Source organism: Corythoichthys intestinalis, chromosome 7, assembly GCF_030265065.1.
Source record: "Corythoichthys intestinalis isolate RoL2023-P3 chromosome 7, ASM3026506v1, whole genome shotgun sequence".
Taxonomy (NCBI): domain Eukaryota; kingdom Metazoa; phylum Chordata; class Actinopteri; order Syngnathiformes; family Syngnathidae; genus Corythoichthys; species Corythoichthys intestinalis.
The window spans coordinates 38578682-38604188 of record NC_080401.1 but is presented as its reverse complement, the minus strand read 5'-3'; the positions used below and the strand labels follow the sequence as shown (position 1 = coordinate 38604188).

At 38.6% G+C, this 25507-nt stretch overlaps 1 protein-coding gene across 1 annotated transcript; it reads right to left on the bottom strand.

Annotated features, from left to right (window-relative positions):
- Positions 1-193: 193 nt before the first annotated feature.
- ccl25b (chemokine (C-C motif) ligand 25b) lies at positions 194-9764 on the bottom strand. Its single transcript, XM_057840412.1, has 6 exons — positions 9672-9764; positions 9416-9503; positions 4639-4680; positions 4423-4540; positions 4155-4275; positions 194-1575 (listed from the first exon to the last, which is right to left on the bottom strand). Exons 2-5 carry the CDS (start codon positions 9477-9479, stop codon positions 4155-4157), a joined length of 345 nt encoding a protein of 114 aa, XP_057696395.1. The 5' UTR covers positions 9480-9503; positions 9672-9764; the 3' UTR covers positions 194-1575.
- Between the last annotated feature and the right edge of the window lie 15743 nt (positions 9765-25507).

Below are 25507 nucleotides of genomic sequence, written 5' to 3'. Positions count from 1 at the left end.
GTTTATACTTCTGGTCAACAATCAGGAGAAAGTAAAGCTCGACATGACCTATCAGACTGCTCAGTGGGAGCTGAGCCAGTTCCAGTGAAAAGTGAATGTAATCATCATTGACAAATAAGGTCACCCATAAAACATAATATGAGTTGATGCTTAGTTTCACACAAATTAAACCAAAAATGATGAAGAACAGCTGTTTGTAGCTTATAAAGTTTATTTCCATTCTTCTCTTTTAATAAGGGTTATTACAAAGTACAATTGGAGTGTTGTTACAAAAATATTGATTGTACAAATACTGCACCTATCTACAAAGTGCTACATATCTAAAATTCTCTCACAAACAATAAACACAAAACATGAAAACAAAGTTAAACCCCAAATTATTAATACCCTGGCCAAATTGTAAGATTGTGATTTTTATTATTTTTTACATAAGTATCATCTACAAGTGAATATTAGGTCCACACTGCAAAGAAAAAGTTCCTATAAGGATATTGTGGGAAGCAAGAATGCAGTCCCCCCCCCCCCCCCCCCCCACTTATGAGAATAAGGCCTTTTAGTTTTCAATGATATTTTTTGCATAAAATGTATTTTTGAAATGTAGAAAAGTCATGTTTTTTTTTATAGTATGTTAAGCATGTGTTTTTTAAAAGAAATTTAATATGTAAAAAAGGCATATCAAAAAGTATATTTTTAAAAAGTTATGTGAAATATACAAACATAAAGTCCTGTTTTTCAAATATTTTTTTCTTAAAAAGTACAATATAATAATTCAGTATAATAATATTATATAATATTATGAAAACATTGTTTTTTCAAAGTTCTATTCTTTTAGGATTTTTTTTTTTAATATATATATATATTTTTTTTACTATTCTTAAGAAAGCTATTTAGTGTTTGCACAGAAAAAAATATATTTTACGGAAAAAGTAATTTAAAAGGTACTTCATGTAACTTTTGGGGAGGTTTTTTTTTTTTTTTTTTTTAGAAAAAACAGTTTTCATATCATAATCTACGAATACAATCATATTTTCTCATGGGGGGGGGGGGGGGTCAGAGGCACATATTTAACTGTCTCTTTTCTGCTATTTTATGCCATTTGATGATCTTACATGACACTTTTCCTAAGAATCTTTGTGGTCATTTCCCGCTTCTTTCAAAAATGAATGAATCATTTTGGAAACAATCCATGAAGATTGCATTTTTTAACACATTATCTTTTGCCAAAATCAATCCGATTATTTCCAGCAAAAAGATCATTCAGCAGCAAAAAATTCACTAGAACTCATGTGTCCAGGCTCTGAATCATTTTGTCTTTAAGGGTACATCCACAGTCTAAAAGCTGCCTAATATTGGCTCATAACTTGCAGGCTCTTAAACATAACAATTGCACCAAATATAACAAGACATTTAAGGTCATCATTGTGTGATGCCTAAAATAGAGGACATGTCATGTCGTAAGCGTGATTTACATTCTTTGTCCGCCACAGGCAAATTTACAAGCGCTCCAAATGTGATCCATGTGCTTCGCCACATTTTATGATGGCTCTCGGCTCCTCTTCTTCTCCTGCTGTTCGCCTAGACAAAAAAGTTGCGCAATTTTTATTAAAGTCCCATTATGTTTCAAAAAATAGTGGTGTCATGAGATGATCTGACTTACGAGTTGTTCGAGAAATGAGCCATTGTTAAGTTAAGAAAGTTATTTTATTTTGTTGTTGTTATTGTTGACAGCAATAGATGTCTATTGCATTTTGACTGGGAGAGGCCGGCAGTGAATGTTAATAAGTTAAAATCAACATGTTGACGGATAATGAAGCAAAACCTAATCATATATTCTTTATCCTGTTGTCACGAACAGTGTTGGGAATAACGGCGTTATTTTTTCAGTAACGGGGTAATCCAACTAATTATTTTTTTCCGCCGTTACAACGCTGTTACTGATGGTCAAAAGTGGTACGTTACTTACTCTGAATAAATTGAAGAAACTATCAGCCGTAGCGAGTCTACTCTGCTCTGTTTATTTGTCATCCAAGACTTGGGGTGCGTTCAGGTTCGACAATAGCGCACGTGTTTTGTTTTGTGCTTTTTCTTAGCAAAGATATACCACACAGGACGTGGTGGCACACAGTTTCTTTAATAGCACAAATGACTTCAACATTAACACAAATGTACGGCTCTCGGCAGGCCGTGTCTCTAACTCACTTCCGCATCATGTTAGCAAAATAATATTGGCGCCGTGTGCACTTTAGGATGCCTCGGATAATTCTGTATCAGAATATTACAGCACGTACTTCTTACGACTCCAGGCTGTTTGTCCCTGCTCATTCATTTAGACAATGCTTTCCAAAGCTTGCTAACGTTTCTGTGTTTGCTACACCTGAATGCTAGCCTCGTTCCCATCCCCCACTGTCAGCAGCAAGAATGCTGCTTCCATCTTGAGGACGGCAGACATTTTGAGGGTGACGGGAGACGTAGGGGGACGAGGCTACCTGAATGCACCGCCTGTATAAACGCGATGGAAGTGATTGTGATTGGCTGAGGGTTAGAATCATGTGTCATGGTAAGCCAATCGGAGCCGGTGTTTTTGCACACAAACCGGAACACCGCGCGTGGCAAACACACACACGCAAAACAGATGCAGAGGGATATGATAGCAGAGCATTCAGAGGAAAATTTGTCCTTTATGAGGTGGAGATACAAACACTATTTCGAGTCAAAATACTTGAAGTACAGTAGGCTATGTCTACTTGACCAGTTGTCTCAGGTTGTGAGAGTTAGATTTAATTGATTAAACTCACTTTATATTGTTTACTGCTGATTGTTATTTTGTTATATTGTTTACTCTTTATTTTTGTTGCAATTCAAGTGTAGGATAAATCTGTTGCTGGTGAGGTGCAATAAATATTACAAGGTTCTATAACACAACTACCTGTCTGTTCTTCTCTATTCAACTGACTCGAACACTGCTCAGAAAATTTCAAATTCTTTGACATACAACAATTTCTTTCTAAAGTAACAGAATTAATTACTTTCCCTGGTAACTAGTTACTTTTACTATAGAGTAATTCAGTTACTTCTTGGAAGAAGTAGTGAGTAACTATAACTAATTACTTTTTTAAAGTAACATGCCCAACACTGGTCACGAATCAAAATGTAATCATATTTCAATGCAATGTTGTATGGTCGTGACTTGACTTTCAAATGCCGCAAAATTTGAGTGAGATAAGGAGCAGTCGCTCAGTTTATTTATTTTTTTTAAATGTTTGTGTTGCGAGCAAAATTGACCACAGCACACATAACAAGTTTTGTGTAGACTTGAGCGTCTTTATAATTAAATGTTATATAAGTAATGTAAAGTGACTTTTAGATAAGGAAAGTTTTGTTTCATTGTTTTTATATAGAACAATACAAAACCATACTATTAGGGATGTCCCCGATTCGATCACGTGATCAGAAATCTGGCCGATCGGGCCATTTTTCGGAGGATCAGAATCGGGTGATAAGGATCGGGTTTTTAATTTAAAAAAAAAAAAAAAAAAGGTTTTTAATTTTTAAGGGCTAAAAAGTAACAAAATCATCCAGAAATACAATGACAAATTGCCAAAAGACACAAAAACATACGTTTTATACTCCGCAACACTCCCGGAAAAAGCAGAAGTATTGTAAACAGTACAATACTGTAACATCTGGAATTTTTGTTCAAAACGCAAAAAAAAAAAAAATCCCGGTATGGAATAGGGGACTGTATCGGCAGATTCTCAAAATCAGGTTACTCGGACTTGAGTGCAAAAATATGCGATTGGGGCATCCCTGCTTACAATTTTTTCTATTGAAAATTTGTTTTTTCATTGGGAGACTCGAACAAATTGAAGGCATTCCTATTGATAGTGATCAACATGTTGTGCCCCCCCTTACCCCAAAAGTCAAATTCCGCCTATGAATATATCTACCAAGTTTCACTCTAATCTCCTGAATAACAGCGCATTAACCATTTTAGTTCGTGTCCTTACCAAGAAGGGCAACAATAAAGAGAGCGGGACCTTGAGCCCTTCGTTCGGGTGGTCTAAAAATGATTTGAGTTCGGATGTCGGATCTCAGGAAAAAAATTCAACTCGTAGGTCAAGTTCACACTGAGCTGCAGTTAGCTGGGCTTTTACCTAATTCTGAGCCAGCATTCTTTGTCTCACAGCTTCCTTCAAATCCTGGACCCAAGGGTGGTCCGGGTTGGCACAGATGGTGCGCTGAGTCTTATGTTCGGGCCTCTTTTTCACGGTAAAACTGCACACAGACATGTACACATCAGCTTTTTCCAATTTTAAATGGTTCCTCTTCCAGAAGGTTATCTAGTTTTCCATTCCTCATTGCCAGATCATTAGGATTTTCAATTGTGTGGCTCAAATGAAAACAATGAGATTTCGGACTTACACGACAGCCCTGATGTTGCAATCGCCATCTGTTTCCTGCATCCTGAAGCTTTCGATATTTTGCTTTACTTGCGGCCTCACTCTCCTTACATGGCCCAAGCAGCAGTTACCATAGGTACCTGTGTCAGGGGGATAAAAGGTCACACGGTCCCATGGGATGCTAATCAACTTCATGTTGCGAAAATAAGTCACTGTTTAATCAATTAAATTTTTCAACCTGGTGAACCTCTTGAATGTTCTCCGGTTCCTCTGGCATCATCTAAAAGCAAGGATGGACAAAGTACTGTACTTATCCAATCCACTCAGTTTTTAAAATATCTAAAATTAGTTCATGATAAACATTTTCATTTATTTCATATTATGTTTTGGGATCATAAAACAAAATATATATTTTTTAATTCACAATTACGTTCAACATTTTTTAAATAGACTGCCAGCTTTCATTTTCTGTCTATTGCAGTGAATTATTTAATAATCAGGTAACCCTAACTTTATAGTATGTGCTACTAATATCTGCAGACATCCACCAGGGTTGAAAAAAACTAATTTAAATCAGTGGGAATTTGTGCAACTCAATCTCCTACATACAGTATGTGTGGGTTTTGCATTATTTACTAAAAAGGTTGTTTTCTGATTACATTTTTATCAAAATGATTTTCTACTTAACAAAAAGTGAAAGTGATTTCTATTATTATAGCATAAACTATTTCTCATATGCAAGTAAATTAGAGCGCACCATTTCTTCGTGCAATGATGAAACGGACTAAGGCTATGACGCATGACACTAGGCAACACAATTTTTATTGTTTCAGTTCTAACACCTGTTTTTAACTAAGTTTCGGGTGCGGAATCCAAACATGGTCTTGTTTTTTTTCTCTCGCGTCAGGTTTTGAACTCTAAAATCTCAATTTTCTTAACGCTGTACTTAATGTATTTTCTTTTTCTATAAAAATATTTAAGTATTGAAATTCTATGAAATATATATTGTACTGTATATATATTTACAGTACAGTACAGGCCTCATTCAATGCAACAGAAAAGGTCCCAACCCAATTGATAAAGCAATAAATTCCACTAATAAACCTTTTACAGGCATACCTGTGAAGTAAAAAAAAACATTTGAGGTGACTCCCTCTTGAAACTCATCAAAAGAATGGCAAGAGTGTGCAAAAAAAGTAGTCAGAGCAAAGGGTGCCTACTTTGAAGATACTACAATATTAGACACGTTTTCAGTTATTTCACCTTTTTTATGCTAAGTACATAATTTCCACACGTGTTCATTCATATTTTTATTACCTTCAGTGATCATTTACAATGTAAATAGTCATAAAAAATAAACGCACGAATGATAAGGTGTGTCCAAACTTTTGGCCTGTGGCCTATACTACGAACTGAGTTCAACCTCCCCAGAAGTAATCCAGTTTACCAGCGGGTAACCAGAGTTGACAAAACCTGGTTGTCTAGTTTGTGGTCAGTCGGTGCTACGACGCTGATTATGAGGTTGATTAGTCGAACCTGTGTCAACCCAGTCAGAGTTACTGCGCGTTCACATAAAAGGGGGCGGAGACCAGAGTCAAACACTACTTGTGACGATGGCACGGGCACCTTACTTCACGGAGGAGGAATGCGCGATGATCATGCGGAGTTATGAGGAATTAAAATCCACCCTCACCGTGAAATCGAACATCGTTTCAGCGAGTAGAGCGCGACGGGTCTGTTGACAGCGAATTTACAGATCGTGTGATTTGTGAATGCGTCAATATGCCAGTTTACTTATGTCCATGCAAAGAAATAAAGCCTGCTGTCAGGACAATAAAATAAGATTTGGTACGTTAACAGTAAGAAATAATTTATCGCGCATCACCACATGAAGCAGGATAATTGTATGTTTAGTCCCATTGACTGTATGAATACGTATGTCCGTTTTTTTCCCCCCTTAGTTTGGGCCTAAAAAATCAAGCCCGACCCGACCCAAGCCCGATCAATTAACTTGATTTGCAGGCCCGAGCCCGACCCAACCCCCCCCCCCTGCAAAATTTTATGTTATCTTTGTGAGGACTCAGGAGAAGAAGGAAATGCGGGGATGCCATGCGTTGTTGCGTGAATTAAAGCCCGTCTTTTGTAACGAATTTTCACAGTTAAACAAGACTGTAAGATGAGTATTCAATAAACATTTATATCTTTTATATTTGTGCATCTGTCCTATCAGTGGATTTGACATTTAATTTAATCTCTTCGAGGCAAGTTTTCTCAATGTTTAAATAGTCTACATATTTCTATGATTATTATTAACTCATTTACACAACGAAATAACGCTGGAAAAGTCCGTTAAATATATTTCTTGTATATGAGAGCAAAGCTCCGCATTCGTTTACATTCAGCAATTTCAACGATCAATTTGAAGCGTTTCCATACCCCACTTCGAATCGCACGGCATACAGTGTTCTTACGCAGATATTCAGCATCACCATTGGAATGCATATTGTCCCTGGCGAAAGAGCGCACGGAGAGGCACACAATCTGCTCGTTTGTGAGGGCCTGACTTCGGCGGGTTACATTATAGTGACGTCCGCCTCGATCAGTTGGCACAGGTAAAGAATTCCCTCAGCTGAAAATCTACATCTTTCATGGAGAACATCTTCCGGGTACGCCAGCGGATTCTGGCGGTCTCCAAAAACCCGTGCACTCCGAAGAGAGCCCCTCACAATCCGCGCGCCAATGTCGTATGGGTCGTCCAGGTACGCTGTCATTGTCAGGAGGACACGTCCGCGGAGGAGTGCTGTTTAATTATAGCGTGGTTAATTAGAATTCTGGGGTTAAGCAAGATCTAACTCTGAGGTTTGGCGTGTGGCGTGTGTTGCCATGGCAACACTTCTCGGTTCCAACATATCCACCTTTCGTAGTCTCGCTTAGCTGCGAACTTAGGTCGCACGTGATGAAATTACTCTCGAAGTTACCCTGCTAAGCCAGAAAACTGGCTTCGTAGTATAGGCCACTGTACTGTGTATGCATAAACACAGACAAGACTGAAAAAGCAGTTTCTGCTCTTGCACTCCTCTTTAAAAGAAACTGCTGTATTTTAAGCCAAAACAACTGTTGTGTTTGATAGAACAATATGTCTATATGCTGCCTTTGCAAATTCATGGCGCATTAAGCCCTCAAACAATTTTGAATTTGTCCGTTTTACCCTGAAAACCCCCGTTTACAGACGTCGCGCAACCGCTTTCATTTCAACCCAGCCATAAAACAAAGGCAATTAATTATATTTATTATTCAAATTGTCTGTCACTTTTTGTTTAGAATCATTAATTGATGTCTAATATTTCGTTAAAAAAAAAAAACTTTAAATAATTATTCACTTGCACATTTTAAACTTTTAAAGAAATTATGTCACAATTTAAAAAATGGCGTCTGTAAAAAAGTCACGGATATCTACCTCATAAGTATCGCTTATTTGTATTTTTATTGTTACTGTCGTATTTTATCCGATATGTTAGATGATAATCGATCCAAACAAAGAAATATTGAAAAAAAAATGTTTAAAGGGGTAAATATATGAAATTGAAAATCTCAACCACTCTGCATCGCGACCCTTGTTATATTACCATATTTCACCCATAAAATCCCCCCAAAATCTAGCTAAAAATAGAGACAGCTGTGAATGGCCACAGATGGATTTTTGCGGGGATTTTATGGGTGAAACATGGTAATATAACAAGGGTCGCGATGCAGAAAGTGCAGATATCAAGGAGTGGTCGAGATTTTCATTTTCATATACCGTATTTACCCTTTTAAACGTTTTTTTTTTTTTAATCTTTGTTTGGATCGATTATTATCTAAAATATTGGGGGAAATGCGACAGTAATGAAAAAAATACAATTAAGGGAAAGTTATGAGGTAGATATCTGTGACTTTTTTACAGACGCCAATTTTTTCATTGTGACGTAATTTGTATAAAAGTTTAAAATATGCGAGTGAATATTTTTCTAGTCTTTTTTTTTTTTTTAAACTAAATATTAGACATGAATTAATTATTCTAAGCTACTTTTTTAAAAACTAAATATTAGACATGAATTAATTATTCTAAGCTAAAAATGACTGACATTTCGAATAATAAATACGATTACTTACCTTCTATTTATGGCTGGGTTAAAACAAAAGCGGTTGCGCGACGTCTGTAAACGGGGGTTTCCAGGGTAAAACGGACAAATTAAAAATAGTTCGGAGGCATAGTGCACCATGAATCTGCTATGGCAGCATATAGACATATTGTTCTATCAAACACAACAGTTGTTTTGGCTTAAAATACAGCAGTTTCTTTTAAAGAGGGGTGCAAGAGCAGAAACTGCTTTTTTTTAGCCTTGTCTGTGTTTTCCGCCATATATGTACATATATATATATATATATATATATATTTTTTTTTTTTTTTTTTTTTTTACAAAGGATATGGCTAGTTGTGTGCATGGTGTAAAAAATAATAGTAAACTGTGAAGCAAAAACTTTTTTTATTGTTGCCCAGTGTTACAAACATGAGGTACTTTTCCAAAAACCTTGTAAATTTAATTACAAAAATATACATTTTTTGCCCAGCTAATTAATAGGGACTGTGGGCAATAATTGACATGGAAAGATGTGCATTTTAGTCATTTTGTCTGGTTTGAAATAAAATCCAGTTTAATGTCACGGGAAATTTGGTGTCATTAAAGTACAAAAGTGCTCTGTTCTTAATCCCACATCAGAGACTGAATATCTTGCCAAGTTAGAAGAATGTGTTTATGGAAAACAGATGCAGTCACAACTTTGCTCCCCCCCAGTCATGTAAAGAGATGTCAAATAAAACTCAACCACCAGTAAACAAAATTATATTTCAACGGATGTTCTATTCATTAAGTGACCCCACAGTGTCGAACAAAGCGTTTAATTGTCCTGATGATTTGAGCCACGCCGCATCTGCCCACCAATTGAATCTTTTGTCATTAGAGCGTCACACTAACCTTGTGCCACACACAGTGTGGTGCAGATGATCAGCACGAGTAACAAAAGAGCTTGGAATTTCATGTCGGTTGTTGCTGTTCTGCACGGCTGTGCAGCAAAAAAAGATGCATTTGGATTAAGGACAATGCATTGTTAAAAAGTTTGCATGGTTTTAGTTTTTCCAATACATTTTTTTTTATTTTAAGAATTGTTTATTACTTATCAGATTTCCATATTCATCATGGATGAAGTAATGAGACAGCTGAGAAAACATACCTTGAGTTGAGTTCTGTGTGATACCAGAGATGTCCTTCCACACAAGTGCAGAGTGGTCTTATGGTTTTGCACATTTGAATGGTAACACCCCACCCCCCGCCCCCCAGCCGAGTGGACGCGCACACAAACGCAATCCTTTGCCACTCCTCCTCTGATAAACAGCACCCACTTTTGCAAATGCGTAGTGCAACATGTTGTGCAATAGCTTTACAGTACAAGGTTTGTTCTTCGGTAAGCAAACGAACAATGAGTTCAGGTAAAGATTCGATTGCTGTAAATTGGAATGTTTGAAGCAAATCGGCATACGTGATGTGGAAAAAGAGAAAAATCCCAAAGTCCAGGTCGTTTCATCCCCTGCAAAGAATTGATTGAATCCAGATGTTGAGAAGGACTGCTGACGCAGTTGGACTTATTTTTAAATTTTGCGTAATCATGGAGAAAGTGGCATAAAGCAAACCCTCAAAAAGTCTTATTTTTTTGCATATTAATTTAGTAAATGAAAAAAACGAAAGTTTTTGTAATATTTGGGATGTGCCATGAGTGACAAAAAAGTCACAAAAACCTAGCTCTTAAAGAAAAGAAAAAAAAGCACTTTTGTGCAAATATGTGCCTGTCGCGTGTTTTTTTGGCTTAGTTTCTAGAAGTGTGTTTAAATTTCTAAAATACGTTAAAAAAAAGTGACAAACACACTGCTACATCAGAACAACTACACTGCTACAACTACCTGTACATTGCATATTTGGGTGGTGTTGAGATTCCTTAAGCGTGTTTGTAAAGTTTCGTCGTTCTCCTTTGCTTACATGTGTTTTTGGAGCAAATTAGAGTCCTAAAGAATGTTTGGTAAGTTTTCTGGGGCTGTCTGGTCCAATTGTGTGTGTTTTTTTTTTGTTTTTTTTTTTGAGCAACTACAGTGGTATGAAAAAGTATCTGAACCTTTTGGAATTCCTCACATTTCTGCATAAAATCACCATCAAATGTGATCTGATCTTTGTCAAAATCACACAGATGTAAAAACTGTCTGCTTTAACTAAAACCACCCAAACATTTATAGGTTTTCATGTTTTAATGAGGGTAGCATGCAAACAATGACAGAAGGGGGGAAAAATAAATAAGTGAACCCCCTGCCTAAGGAGACTTAAAGAGCAATTGAAACCAATTTTACCAAACAATTTAAATCAGGTGTGTACCCAATCACTGATGAGTGGTTTAAAGCTGCCCTGCCCACTATAAAACACACACCTGGTACGAATTGTCTTGATTAGAAGCATTGTCTGATGTGCATCATGCATCTGAAAACCTGCGATCAAGGATTGTAGATTTGTATAAAGCTGGGAAAGGATACAAAACCATCTCTAAAAGTCGGGATGTTCGTCAATCGACAGTCAGAGAAGTTGTCTACAAATGGAGAGAGTTTTGCACTGTTTCTTCTCTCCTAAGGAGTGGCCATCACCAGGTAAAAAAAAAGGTAAAAAAAAAGAAAAAGAACCTTAGAGTGTCTGCTATAGACTTACAGAAATCACTGGCACAGTCCAATATCTCTGCACACATCCACTATATGTAAAACTATGGTAAAGAATTGTGTTCATAGGAGGACTACACGGAGGAAGCCACTGCTGTCTAAAAAAAACATTTTTGCTCGTTTAATGTTCGCAAAAAGGTACTTGGAAACTCCACATAAATTTGGCAAAACTATTGCTTGGACTGATGAAACCAAAGTTCAATTTTTTGGGAGTAACACACAATGTCATGTGTGGAGGAAAAATGGAACAGCTCACCAACTTCAACACCTCATCCCCACCATGAAGCATGGTGGAGGGAGCATCATAATTTGGGGCTGTTTTGCTGCCTCAGGGCCTGGACAGCTTGCAATCATTATTGGAAGAATGAATTCAAAAGTTTATCAGGATGTTTTGCAGGAAAACCTAAGGTCCTCTATCAGACAGTTAAAGCTAACAAGAGGATGGATGCTGCTACGAGACAATGATCCAAAACACAGAAGTAAATCAACTTCAGAATGGTTTCAGAAGAACAAAATACACGTTCTGGAGGGGCCAAGTCAAAGTCCAGACTTGAACCCCATTGAGATGCTGTGGCATGACCTAAAGACCGATTCATGCCAGACATCCCAGGAATCTGACAGAACTACAGCAGTTTTAAAATATTAAATGTAATGGTTCTCTTACTTATTTTTCCCCCTTCTGTCATTGTTTGCATACTATCCCCATTAGAATATGAAAACCTATAAATGTTTGGGTGGTTTTAGTTGAAGTAGACACTGTTTTTCGATCTATGTGATTTTGACAAAGATTATATCACATTTGATGGTGATTTCATGCAGAAATGTGAGAAATTCCAAAAGGTTCAGATACTTTTTCATACCGCTGTAGGTTTAAGTCTGGTAATTGCGATGGCCACTCCATCTTCCAGCACTTCTTTTGCAACAAAGTTGTGGTTGATGTTGGGGTATGCTTAGGATCATTGTTCTTTTGGAAGGTCCAACCTCACCCAAGCCTCAGCTTTGTCAATGACTGCATGACATTTGCATCCAAGATCTCTGGTATTGAACTGAATTCATAATACCTTGCACACGCTGAAGATTCCCTGTACCTAGGAAAGCAAAAAAAAAAAAAAACCCAGAGTATGACTGACCCCCCCACCGTGCTTCACAGTAGATAGGGTGTTCTTTTTTTTTTTTTTTTTACAGGCATCATTCTTTCTCCTCCACACGTACGGTTGATCCATTGGCCCAAAAAGTTCCAGTTTGGTCTCATCACTCCAGAGAACAGTATCCCAAAACCTTTGTGGTTTGTCCGCATAGTTTTGTTGCATACTCCTTGTGCTTTGGAGTCAACATGGGGGTGCGCCTGGGAGTTCTTGCATGGAAGCCATCATTTCGCAGTGTGCATCTTATTATCTAGGACGAAACCTGAATACCTTCCTATGACATGTCCTATCGTAGTTCCTCAGCTCTCACCTGGGGATTTTTCTCCACCTTTAGCTTAAGGTATTGCACAGCAGTTGCAGACAGTAACATCTTTCTACCCGCCCAGGTAGCGTTTCCACTGTGCCTTTACCTTTAAACTTGCGTTTATGCTCCCAATTGTTTCTTGAATTTTTTTGTCCTTTTGCTATCTTTTTATATTCATATCCTTGCTTATGAAGTGAAATGACCTCCTCTCTGAACTTTTTTTTTTACCATTCCTTGGACTTCACCATGTTGAAAAGATGTCATTAACTGCCAAGAAGAGCCATGCGTCACAGTCCTTTTAAATCTGCTTAACTGCTGCTCATTACGGTTCCGTTCACATCTGTAGATGTTTTCATCAGCTGTTTGACAACATCTGATGGAAACCTTTGTTCTTAAGAGTGGTGGACCTGGGGGGTTGAATAATTTTGTCAATAAGGTAATCACGGAAAGGCCATTAATTGGAATATTCCTCCAAAAATATTTGTGTTGTTTCAGTTGTATTTGTCTATTTGACATGTCATTATTTGATGTGATTATAAAGAAGGTGAAAAATTCAATTCAATTCAATTTTATTTGTATAGCCCTCAATCACAACAGATGTCTCAAAGGACTTTACAGAGGCAATATGATACACAATTAGAAATGAAGCAACAAAGATGAATAGATACAGTTCAAGTCCTGGGTATCCCCTATCCTTAAGACCCTCCATGCCGGCAAGGAAAAACTCCAAAAACTCCAGAGTCAATTGGGAGAAAAATGAGAAACCTCGGGGAGTACCACAGTCAGGAGAGATCCACTCCCAGGACGGATAGACAGGAACCCCAGAACTGTTAATGGGAATTAGCAGGCGAAATTACAGTCCGTAAAAATGCAGTGGAGTAAAGGAGCAAGAAGAGGTCCATCTAGCCAGATGAGACAGGGGTAGCAGCGAGGACGTCTATCCAGCCAGGGGTCCGGACAGTCAGGAGGCTGTAGCTGAGAAATAGCCTCTCCCCAGAGGGGAGGGGGGAAAGGGGACACCGGGTGACTAGTGATGAAGAGACTACACAACTAGATATTAACATTGGAAAATAGAAATAAAGTAAGACAAGTGGTAGGTAGAGTAAGAAAAGGAGATAGAATTCAGCGGCTGTACTTCCCCCAGCATTATAGCTTCTAGTGCAGCTTAGACTAAACTGTGAGTCTACTCCGACTTCAACTAGCCTAACCATAAGCTTTGTCGAATAGGAACGTTTTTAATCTAATCTTAAATGTGCAGACTGTATCGGCTTCTTTGATACTAGCTGGAAGCTGATTCCATAAAACAGGGGCTTGGTGGCTAAAGGCTCTAGCGCCGACAGTACTTTTATAAACCCTGGGAACTACCAGTAGACCTGCATTCTGAGATCGGAGTGTTCTGTTGGGGCGGTATGGAACCAGAGCATCGGTGAGATAAGATGGCCCCAACCCATTAATGGTCTTAAATGTAAGAAGGAGTATTTTCAATTTAATTCTAAACTCGACTGGAAGCCAGTGAAGTGCCTGGAGCACAGGAGTGATGTGCTCTCTTCTATTGGTTCCTGTTAAAAGTCTTGCTGCTGCGTTTTGGACTAGCTGAAGACCTTTTAGAGAACTTTTAGGACAAGCTGCAAGTAGGGAGTTACAGTAATCCAATCTCGATGTAACGAACGCGTGAATTGTAGAAAAATGAATGCCAAACTTGCAAAACACTTATCCACTATGGGAGTTAAATAATTTTGGTTGAATAATTTTGAACACATGTGTATATACTTTATTGTCATTTCATTTTATTTGCATACATAGTTGGTCTTATTTCCAGGGGCGCCTCCAGAAATTTTTCATAGGGGTGGCCAGATGGGGATACTTAAAATCTTGGGGTGGCACACCAAAACTAAAAGTCATAATGTTTCATAATTCCTTCCCGTTATCCTTTTACAAAGGAATATTCTGATTTATATACTTGTAGTCTTCTCTGACTTCTCTCTGAACTATTGTGTGATTCACTGGTGCTTCATCGAAATAAGCTAGCCGTTGATTTGTGCTATCTAGCCGCACACACTGAGCCGTTGCTGTCTGAGCGTGCAACAGCAACGGGGGCGGGGAGGGGGGACTACTGTGAAGGTGAGGAGCAGCGGCTTGCCTGGATGTTATTTTGGGATGAAATGCATAACTGATGCTACTACAATCTAGCGATATACTGGCAAGCGGGGTGGCCAACAAATTTATAGGGTGGGGGGGGCACTCTTGGCCACCCCCTGGTGGCGCCATAGGTTATTTCAAGTGGTTACGTGAATGTTTTGTTCATTGTCAGGCCATGCATGTGATAGGTAAACCAGTGGCGAAACGAATGATATGAGTATCAATGGGCCCCTCAAGTGTACCGTTTGACGGGGGGGGGTCTGCTGACAGACAGATTGAAACATTTATAGACTTTTTTACAGCTCCGCGCATATGTTATTCTTACACACTAACCTAACTAACAGTCACACTCACTCATCACAATAACAGTAACTACAAGTAATAGGCGAAAACAAAATGTAACCACATGCAGCTCTGTGACGTACATGCATCTGGAGTAGTTCTGAATCAATAATTCCTATGATAAAATCATATTAATACACCACAGACGTTTTGTGTTTTCTTTGTTTCCATAAAACTTACCGGAAGTTTATTTCCTTTTTCAGGGGGGCTCGTTCAATGCAGAAAGGAACTATTCGCCATCGAGACTACAAATAATTGCTTTAGAATCATTTGTTCTTAAGCAGGGGTGTCCAAAGTCCAGTCCTCGAGAGCCCCTATCCAGGTTGTTTTCCATGTCTCCCTCCTTTAACACACCTGAATCAAATGATCAGCTGATCAGCACGCTCTGCAGGAGCCTGAAAACAATCCTAATTATTTGATTCAGGTGTGTTGGAGGAGGGAGACATGGAAAACAAGCTGGATAGGGACTCTCGACGACCGGACCTGGGCACCGCTTGTCTTAAGGATGAATAGCTTGCCAAGCAACATACTAAAGTACAAACTAGGGCTGTCAAAATTATCGTGTCAACGGGCAGTAATTAATTTTTTTGATTAATCACGTTAAAATATTTGACGTAATGACGCACATGCCCCGCTCAAACAGAGTAAAATGACAGCAAGTGTCATGGCCACTTGTTACTTGTGTTTTTTGTCTTCCTCTGCTGGCGCTTTGGTGCGACTGATTTTATGGGTTTAAGCACCATGAGAATTGTGTAATTATTGACATCAACAATGGCGAGCTACTAGTTTATTTTTTGATTGAAAATTTTACAAATTTTATTAAAACGAAAACATTAAGAGGGGTTTTAATATAAAATTTCTATAACTTGTACTAACATTTATCTTTTAAGAACTACAAGCCTTTCTATCCATGGATCGCTTTAACAGAATGTTAATGTTAATGCCATCTTGTTGATTTATTGTTATAATAAACAAATACAGTATTGTACAGTATGTTGAATGTATATATCCATCTTGTGTCTTATCTTTCCATTCCAGCAATAATTTACAGAAAAATATGGCATATTTTATAGATGGCTTGAATTGCGATTAATTATGATTCATTTTTAAGCTGTGATGAACTCGATTAAAAGTTTTAATCGTTTGACAGTCCTAGTACAAACATTACTGCTGTATGGTGCGCCATTATATACAGTGCTGAGACATAGTCTTAACTCACCAGTAGTTTTGTTTTCATAATGACATTTCCACAGCTGCCTTTAAAACTTTTTCTTAACCTTTTGGGAATCAATGTTTTAATAGACTGAACAGTTATTAATGTGTCACATTAGAGTTTTGTGTACTCCCATTTTGGTTGTTTATGTTGTGTTGTTTATTCAGAGAAAGCAGCTGGACAGAAGAGGGCTTAGGGACAAAGAGAAAGTAACGACAGATAGAGATGGAATCGTGATACCCCCCAGAAAAATAAATAAATAATAATTAGATACAGTTGTGGTCAAAAGTTTACATCACTTGTGAAGAACATAATGTCATGGCTCTCTTGAGTTTCCAGTTATTTCTACAACTCTGATTTTTCTCCGATAGAGTGACTACTTCTTTGTCTCAAAAAACATTCATGAAGTTTGGTTCTTTTATGACTTTATTATGGGTTAACAGAAAAAGTGATCAAAACTGCTGGGTCAAAAATATACATACATGGATCTGAAAAAGCAAATCATTGACTTGAACAAGTCAGGAAAGTCACTTGGAGCCATTTCAAAGCAGCTGCAGGTCCCAAGAGCAACAGTGCAAACTGACACACTTAGACAAGATGAGCGGACTCAGATGCAGAATTCAGTCTTTTAATAACTTAAAATGGTCAGAGGCAAGTACAAAGTGAGGGCGCTCCAGTAGGAGGAAATAACGGGCTATGAAACAAAAATAATAAAAACGAGAAACAAGAGAGCCAGGCAAAATGCACTGGAGTATACAATTACAACAAAGGGCTATGCATGAGGCACAAAATAACAAAGAGCTATGGCAGAATACTATGAACTAGTGATGGGACGAAATGGGCCGAGGTTCCGAAGCTTGTGTCGAGTAATGGGAGGGGTGTTTCCACGAGGCTTGTAGCGAGGCGCGCGTCATTTCGGCAGAACCCGGAAATGATGACGTGAGAAGCCTCGCCGGCCGGCTGAAGCTGATGTACGCTTCGGAAGTGATCCGACGTTCGGCGCGCATTGCAAACACAGTAGGCTACAGACTACGGTATAAATTGGTTGCAAAACGCAATGGCGATCGCCTGTTATCTCACATTTTGTGCATTTCGGGCTCCTGTACTTGTTACATGATCTGTGCGCAACAGTGCAACCAGTGCAATCTTTTTTCGAGCCTTGTCCTTTGCTTGCGATGGAAATTGCGCAAAAAAAAAAAGCGATCCTCCCCTGTATGGGAACATTTTCATTTGATTGCTTTCAATAAGGTAAGGGAGAAGAACTACATTAATATAAATGTGAGTGTGTGTACCTATCTGAACCAAACATCAACAGAATGAACAATCCATTAGTGTACTGGGAGGCACAAAAGAATACCTACCCAAATTTATAAAAACTGACACTCACATTTATCAGCACCCCAGCTTCATCTGTGCCTTGTGAAAGAAGAATATTTTCTAAAGCTGGTGAAATATTGTCCAAAAAAAAGAAACCGTTTAAAGCCAGCCACTGTGGGAAAGCTATTATTTCTCAACAAAAATGAATAACAAATTATCCTTAGTACTTGTTTTGTTATTTTTGTTTTGTTATTTTGTTCACATACTAAATTACTAACATAAGCACATTCATATCTTTCTCATAATCAAATAACCATTGAATTCTTAACAATGTTGACCTCTTGGGCTTGTAGACCACTTGATGGCGCCATAGAGTAAATGAAGCACAATGAAGCTTTGCTACATGTGCAAACCAATTGGCTGCAAAGCTTCATTGCTTCATAAGGCTTCATTTGGCCATCACTACTATGAACAACTTACAACTTAGAATATCTTTGGCTATGGACTGGCTTTGGTGGCAACGAACGGCGAAGACACTTTGGCACAAGACTAGGGAGTGACAAACAATTTAAGCACATGAGGAATGGGGCACAGGTGGGAACAATAGCTAATCAAATTCAGAGACAGGTGAGACAGCAGGAAGGGTGAGTGGTGGAAACAGGAGGTTGAGCCTTCAAAATAAAGCAGGAAGAGACAACAATATACCAAGACATGACAACCCACACCCAGGCGTGACACAAACAATTGTTTGTAAGTATAAAGTGCATGGCACTGTTTTGTCACTGCCACGATCAGGAAGAAAACGCAAGCTATCACCTGCTGCTGAGAGAAAATTGGTCAGGAGGGTGAAGATTCAACCGAGAATCACCAAAAAGCAGATCTGCCAAGAATTAGAAGCTGCTGGAACACAGGTGTCAGTGTCCACAGTCAAGCGTGTTTTGCATCTTCATGGACTGAGAGGTTGCCTTGCAAGAAGGAAGCCCTTGCTCCAAAAGCGGCACCTTAAGGCTCGACTGAAGTCTGCTGCTGATCACATGGACAAAGATAAGACCTTCTGGAGGAAAGTTCCGTGGTCAGACGAAACAAAAATCGAGCTGTTTGGCCACAATGCCCAGCAATATGTTTGGAGGAGAATAGGTGAGGCCTTTAACCCCAAGTACACCATGCCTACCGTCAAGCACGGTGGTGGTAGTATTATGCTGTGGGGCTGTTTTGCTGCCAATGGAACTGGTGCTTTACAGAGAGTAAATGGGATAATGAAGAAGGAGGATTACCTTCAAATTCTTGAAGATAACCTAACGTCATCAGCCCGAAGATTGGGTCATGGGCGCAGTTGGGTGTTCCAACAGGACAATGACCCCAAACACACATCAAAAGTGGTAATGGAATGGCGAAATCAGGCTAGAATTAAGGTTTTCGAATGGCCTTCCCAAAGTCCTGACTTAAACCCCATTGAGAACTTGTGGACAATGCTGAAGAAACAAGTCCATGTCAGAAAGCCATCAAATTTAACTGAACTGCACCAATTCTGTCAAGAGGTGTGGTCAAAGATTCAACCAGAAGCTTGTGGATGGCTACCAAAAGCACCTAATTGAAGTGAAAATGGCCAAGGGACATGTTACCAAATATTAGCGCTGCTGTATGTATATTTTTGACCCAGCAGATTTGATCACTTTTTCTGTTCACCCCTAATAAAGTCATAAAAGAACCAAACTTCATAAATGTTTTTTGTGACAAAGAAGTATCTGTTCCAATCACTCTATTGGAGAAAAATCAGAGTTGTAGAAATAACTGGAAACTCAAGAGAGCCATGACATTATGTTCTTCACAAGTGTATGTAAACTTTTGACCACAACTGTATATAGGGTATATAAATACAAGTACGTTGTATTGCTGTCTCTGTATACTCTTGCTGAGGGGACACCATGTAATGAGGGGATACCGAGTGTTTTTTGTAGTTGAACAGTTTTACTCTGATGAACTCATTAGAATATAAAATAAGGATGACCTTGTTATGGGCTATTATAATCTATTTGGTTAAACACATGGTCCATTTGTTAATGTGGCTTGTGTTTTTTTGGGGCAGAACCACTGATTTTGAAGTTCCAGGGAAAATTGGATTGTTATAGATTAACAAAAATCTGATTAGACAAAAAAAAAGTAGTATTCTACTAACTGAGAGATAGTGTAGCCAAGAAAACTGCTGTTAAACCAATAGAATAGACTAAGGGTGCCCAAGCCCGGTTCCCGAAAGCCCCTATCCAGCTTGTTTTCCATGACTCCCTCATTTAACACACCTGAATTAAATGATTAGTTCGTCAGCAAGCCAAGCAAGAGCCTGATAATGATCTTGATTATTTGATTCAGGTGTGTTGGAGGCGGGAGACATGGAAAACAAGCTGGATAGGGGCTCTTGAGGACCGAACTTGGGCACCCCTGGAATAGACTTTTTGGGGGGGGGGGGGGGGGGGGAAGATGATAAAATTGTATGGAACACAACTTTAGGCTTTGAGTAAAGGCCATTGACAGCTCACGTTGTATCCCTCGATTTTCATTTGATCACATTTGTCCACATCAGGGTCTCGGGGGAGCAAGCTACTGCTTGTACTAAAAATGATCTGTATAAAATGAAACAGTAACTGCAATCCTTTCAATCAAACAGTGTACCTATTTAATTGGGCGGTACATTATTAGGTAATCATAGGAAGTCAAAACATAATTCACATAATTGTTTCATACACTTCGTTTGAGAAAGTTTTTTTTCATAAAATGCTCAGCGCTCATGCATGACTTGTAATTTGATTTGAAAACATTGTTGGCACAGAACGACATCTGCTGGTCATATGCTGCATTGTTTTCCAACACATTCAATGAAATGGGAAATAAACGGCAAAATTCAAAATTCAGCCTTTAATAAATATGATCAGGTCTACTAGTCCTTCTAAAAAAATTGACATATTGTGATAAAGTTCATTATTTTCTGTAATGTACTGATAAACATTAGACTTTCATACATTTTAGATTCATTACAACCGAAGCAGTTCAAGCCTTTTATTGTTTCAATATTGATGATTTTGGCAAAAAAGTCAAGAAAAAACAAAAATCCCTATCTCAAAAAATTTGCATATTTCATCCGACCAATACAAAAAAGTGTTTTTTATAACCAAAAAAAAGTCAACCTTCAATTAATTACATCAGCTATGCACTCAATACTTGGTTGGGAATCCTTTTGCAGAAATGACTGCTTCAATGCGCGCGGCATGGGGGCAATCAGCCTGTGGCACTGCTGAGGTGTTATGGAGGCCCAGGATGCTTTGATAGTGGCCTTAAGCTCATCCACAGTGTTGGGTCTGGTGTCTCTCAACATCCTCTTCACCCTATCCCACAGATTCTCTATGGGGTTCAGGTCAGGAGAGTTGGCAGGCCAATTGAGCACAGTAATGCCATGGTCAGTAAACCATTTACCAGTGGTTTTGGCACCGTGAGCTGGTGCCAGGTCGTGCTGAAAAATGAAATCTTCATCTCCATAAAGCTTTTTGGCAGATGGAAGCATGAAGTGCTCCAAAATCTACTGATAGCTAGCTGCATTGACCCTCCCCTTGATAAAACACAGTAGACCAACACCAGCAGCTGACATGGTACCCCAGACCATTACTGACTGTGGGTACTTGACACTGGACTTCAGCCATTTTGGCATTTCCTTCTCCCCAGTCTTCTTCCAAACTCTGGCACAATGATTTCCGAATGACATGCAAAATTTGCTTTCATCTGAAAAAAGTACTTTGGACCACTGAGCAACAGTCCAGTGCTGCTTCTCTGTAGCCCAGAGCCCTTCTGCCATTTCCAGCACACGCCTGCGCACGGTGGCTCTGGATGTTTCTACTCCAGACTCAGTCCACTGTTTCTGCAGTTCCCCCAAACGTCTGGAATCGGCCCTTCTCTACAATCTTTCTCAGGATGCCGTCACCTCTTGTGGTTGTGCAGCGTTTCCTGCCACACTTTTTCCTTCCCATAGACTTCCCACTGAGGTGCCTTGATACAGCACTCTGGGAACAGCCTATTCACTCAGAAATTTCTTTTTGTGTCTTAGCCTCTTGCTTGAGGGTGTCAATGATGGCCTTCTGGATAGCAGTCAGTTCGGCTATCTTGCCCATGATTGCGGTATTAAGTAATGAACCATGCTCTGAGTTTTTAAAAGCCTCAGGAATCTTTCGCAGGTTTTTTTAGTTAATTAGTTGATTCAGATGATTAGGTTAGTGGCTTCTTTAGAGTACCTTTCCATGATATGCTAATTTTTGAGATAGGGATTTTTGGTTTTTCTTGACTTTTTTGCCAAAATCATCAATATGAAAACAATAAAAGGCTTGAACTACTTCAGTTTTGTGAAATGAATCTAAAATATATGAAAGTCTAATGTTTATCAGTACATTACAGAAAATAATGAACTATATCACAATATGCTAATTTTTTGAGAAGGATTAGTATTTCTGCCCAACACTTTGTTATATATGAATACTGTCCTCATTGTGGTCATTAAATTAGAAATATCCTTTAGACACAAGATTTTTTATAAAATTAATAGTTCTTTAAATTTTGATTAAGATCTTTAAACACACCTAAAACAGTATAGATTCCAACACAACATACCGGGAGCACAAAAGCAACCTCTGACCTTAATAGGGTGACCATATGTCCTGATTAATGGAAGAGAGTCCTTCATTTAAATGCGTCATCTTGCGCAGCCTCGAGCAGGACATGTGGGCTAGGTTCATACTGCAGGTCTTAATGCACGAATCCGATTTTTTCATGTTTTTGCGACTTGAGTGAGGCAGTCACTTGACGGTCTGAGTAGGAAAAGTTGCTTGAAAGTGGACATTTCAAATCCGATCTAGGTCACTTTCGTATGTGGTTAAAATCCGATCTGGGCTACATTTTTCCAGAATGTGGCTGCGGTCTGAACTGTCAAGTCCCCCTGAATTCATGCAGCAAATATGTCAGCAAAGAGCAAGAAAGACAGGGTGCTATGGTAGCGGTGCAGCTGTGCATTAGTGTTGGCACCTAGCTTGCCTTGAACACGGCTTTTGGAGAAGGTGCGGGCTCGACAACAGTCATAAAAAAATAAAATGGGTTGAGGATAAGCCTGAGAATGCTCGGTTTTCTCTCTGCTCCAAATGAGCAATATTTCAAGATTGCTTAGACGGCCGAGAGCCGGGGCAAATGGTCCGTATGTGTGTGTGTCATGCACGGACAGTGCGTGAATGCTATCGATCCATATAAACTTTGAATATAAGACTAAAAGGGGATTATTTATGTATGTTATTTTTGTCCTCTTTTTGGAAATCAAAATATGATCACCATTGAATGACTTTCAGCCAGCATGTGTGGTCATTTGTTTTGATGCTCCTGTGCATGCGGGTCTGTTTGCTCAGTGCATCTCGGACTGCGAATTAGTGCTTATTCGTGATACTTGAACGGGCTCAATGAACAAAGGCAGTCTGAACGGGCACTCCAAAAAAAGATATGACAAAAAAATCGGAATTGTGCATTAAGACCTGCAGTACGAACCTAGCCATGGTGACGCTGTGACACCAAGACGCAACGATTGTGTTGCGGAATGGCCTCGCTTTTACACGGTGACGGTGAAAATGGAAGGCGAAGACACAAACTTTTGATTCTGGCCTCTAAACAGAACGATTCGATTACATGGATTGGTCCGCATATGAATGGAACGCTCTCGCTTCGATGACTTCGGCACTCGCACACATCGCTTTTGGCATGCGCAGTCGCTGGTAGTAAACATTCAAAACAGCAAACATGGTGGAACGTCTGCTTTGATTTTCTGTTTTTATACCGTATTGGCCCGAATATAAGACGGCCCTGATTATAAGACGACCCCCTCTGTTTCAAGACTCAAGTTTGAAAAAAGACTTTTTGAACACAAAATTAATTTTTATACAGACAATAATTACAGTACATCTGAAACAAATGATTAAAACAATATATTTGAGAGAAAAAGCATATTATTTTGTCTCATTCAAATCTTAATATCTGAACATTTAAATATGTAAACTAAAGTGCAATCACATTCGTAAATGAATGGCTTCTGTTTTTTTTTTTTTTTAATGTAAATAAACCAATCTATTGTGATAAAACAACAAAATTGCAATAACTGCATTAAGCATCAAAGGGAAGTCTAACTGTAACTGTAGTCTTGAAACAAATCTGAATAAGCAAAAACATTGCAATAAAATAATGCAAACTGGTTAAACTTGAGAGTAGCTGAGATCCATCATGACAGAACATCGCTTTAATGATATCTGGCGCCATCTAGTGTCGTGAATGGGTATAACGTCTAGACCGCGAATATAAGACGACACCCTCTTTTTCAGTCTTATTTCAATGCAAAAAACACTTATATTCGGGCCAATACGATCATATTTTTAATTGAAACACATTTTATCTTCAAGTTTTTGTGCCTTTTGAAGTAAAAGAAAAAATGCATGGACTCCATTGCTTCTAGTAGGCGGGTATGTTGTCTTCTGGGCTGAGAAGGTTGTTGTCAAGGAAATGCATCATTGGGTGTCGCCTTGTAAAACTGCACTGACCCTTGGGCCTGGCATTAAGAATACATAATTTTCACGCGGACATCGTCTGAATGGAACCATGTAAATTTAAACATAAAATTTGTCGTATTCTCGGAGTGTCACCAAATGAATGGCCCTTTATTTTCCTCCTTTTTGCATCTGAAAGCAACACACTCCAGTGTGAAATTTATCAAGACTTTTTGTCCACAGTGTTCGTGTTGGAGAAATTTCCTACGCAACACATATTAATCATTGTTTGATTAAAAATATTAATTTGCTCGGGGAAATTATTTATTATTGTGGTAGCTAAAATGCTAGCTGCCACAATAATGAAACTACACTGATGTGGGCGCTGTGTGGGAAAAAGTCTACCTTTGCGCTATGCTTTGCCCTCACCACTTCCAGTTACTGACTCTGGCTTCCTGTCCAACAGTGAAATGGGATTAAAACGGCATTTTGCGCTTTTTTAGTTTATTTTACAAACAAAAGAACAATGGATTGTGGCTCTGTGAAGTTCAATCTACCATATACAGTAAAATACCCCCTGAGGTGACAGTGGGACAAAGGTACAAGCCACGCAAACTGAGCATTCCAAAAGAATTTCCCTGAGGTGTTATTTTCCTGTCTCTGTAAAAAGTAGGAAATTCTTTCTTGTCACGAACTCATTAGAAGAAAGTAGTTGTCATTACAGTTTAGGAAATCTTTCACGTAAACTATGTTTTTATAAATCTTATATTAGTCTTTTTTTTGGGGGGGGGGGGGTCCACCAACAAAGACACCGTACTTAAAAATAATATTGGAGACAGACGTATAACAACGAATCAAAAAGAAATCAAACACAAAATAGAAATTATATAAAGTACAATATGTCAGCGGTTAAAAAATAAAATTAAAATTAAAGACACTAAATTTGGAACACAAATACAATGTTTTTAGAGCCTTTGGATTTTTTGATTTTGACATAGATTAACCATATGGAGCCATTTCTTTTTTTTAAAGCAACAAAATGAGGTTTCGTTTTGAAGGATTTGGATTTATACATAAAAAATGTGGCCAAAAATAAGACCAGATTAACAACAACAAAAAATTGGCCTCATATTGGCCCATACCTGTCAAGTTGTACTGTTTCGGCATAATTTGTACAAATGAGCACTGATTTTTTAAATGTGTACGCTGTACGTTCAAAATCTGTACGTTTTTCGAGCATTATGTTTTTTTTTCTCCTTTCGGATTTTGTCACCGTTTCGGCAACGAGACTGTGCGTTACTATACG

What these genes read in the sequence shown, in the direction of transcription:
- ccl25b (XM_057840412.1), bottom strand. Translation starts at nt 9,479, where the DNA reads ATGAAATTCCAAGCTCTTTTGTTACTCGTGCTGATCATCTGCACCACA. An exon ending in CACACTGTGTGTGGCACAAG is followed by an intron (nt 4,681 to 9,415) that starts GTTAGTGTGACG and finishes CCTTGCTTTTAG; the next exon opens with ATGATGCCAGAGGAACCGGA. An exon ending in ACATTCAAGAGGTTCACCAG is followed by an intron (nt 4,541 to 4,638) that starts GTTGAAAAATTT and finishes CCCCTGACACAG; the next exon opens with GTACCTATGGTAACTGCTGC.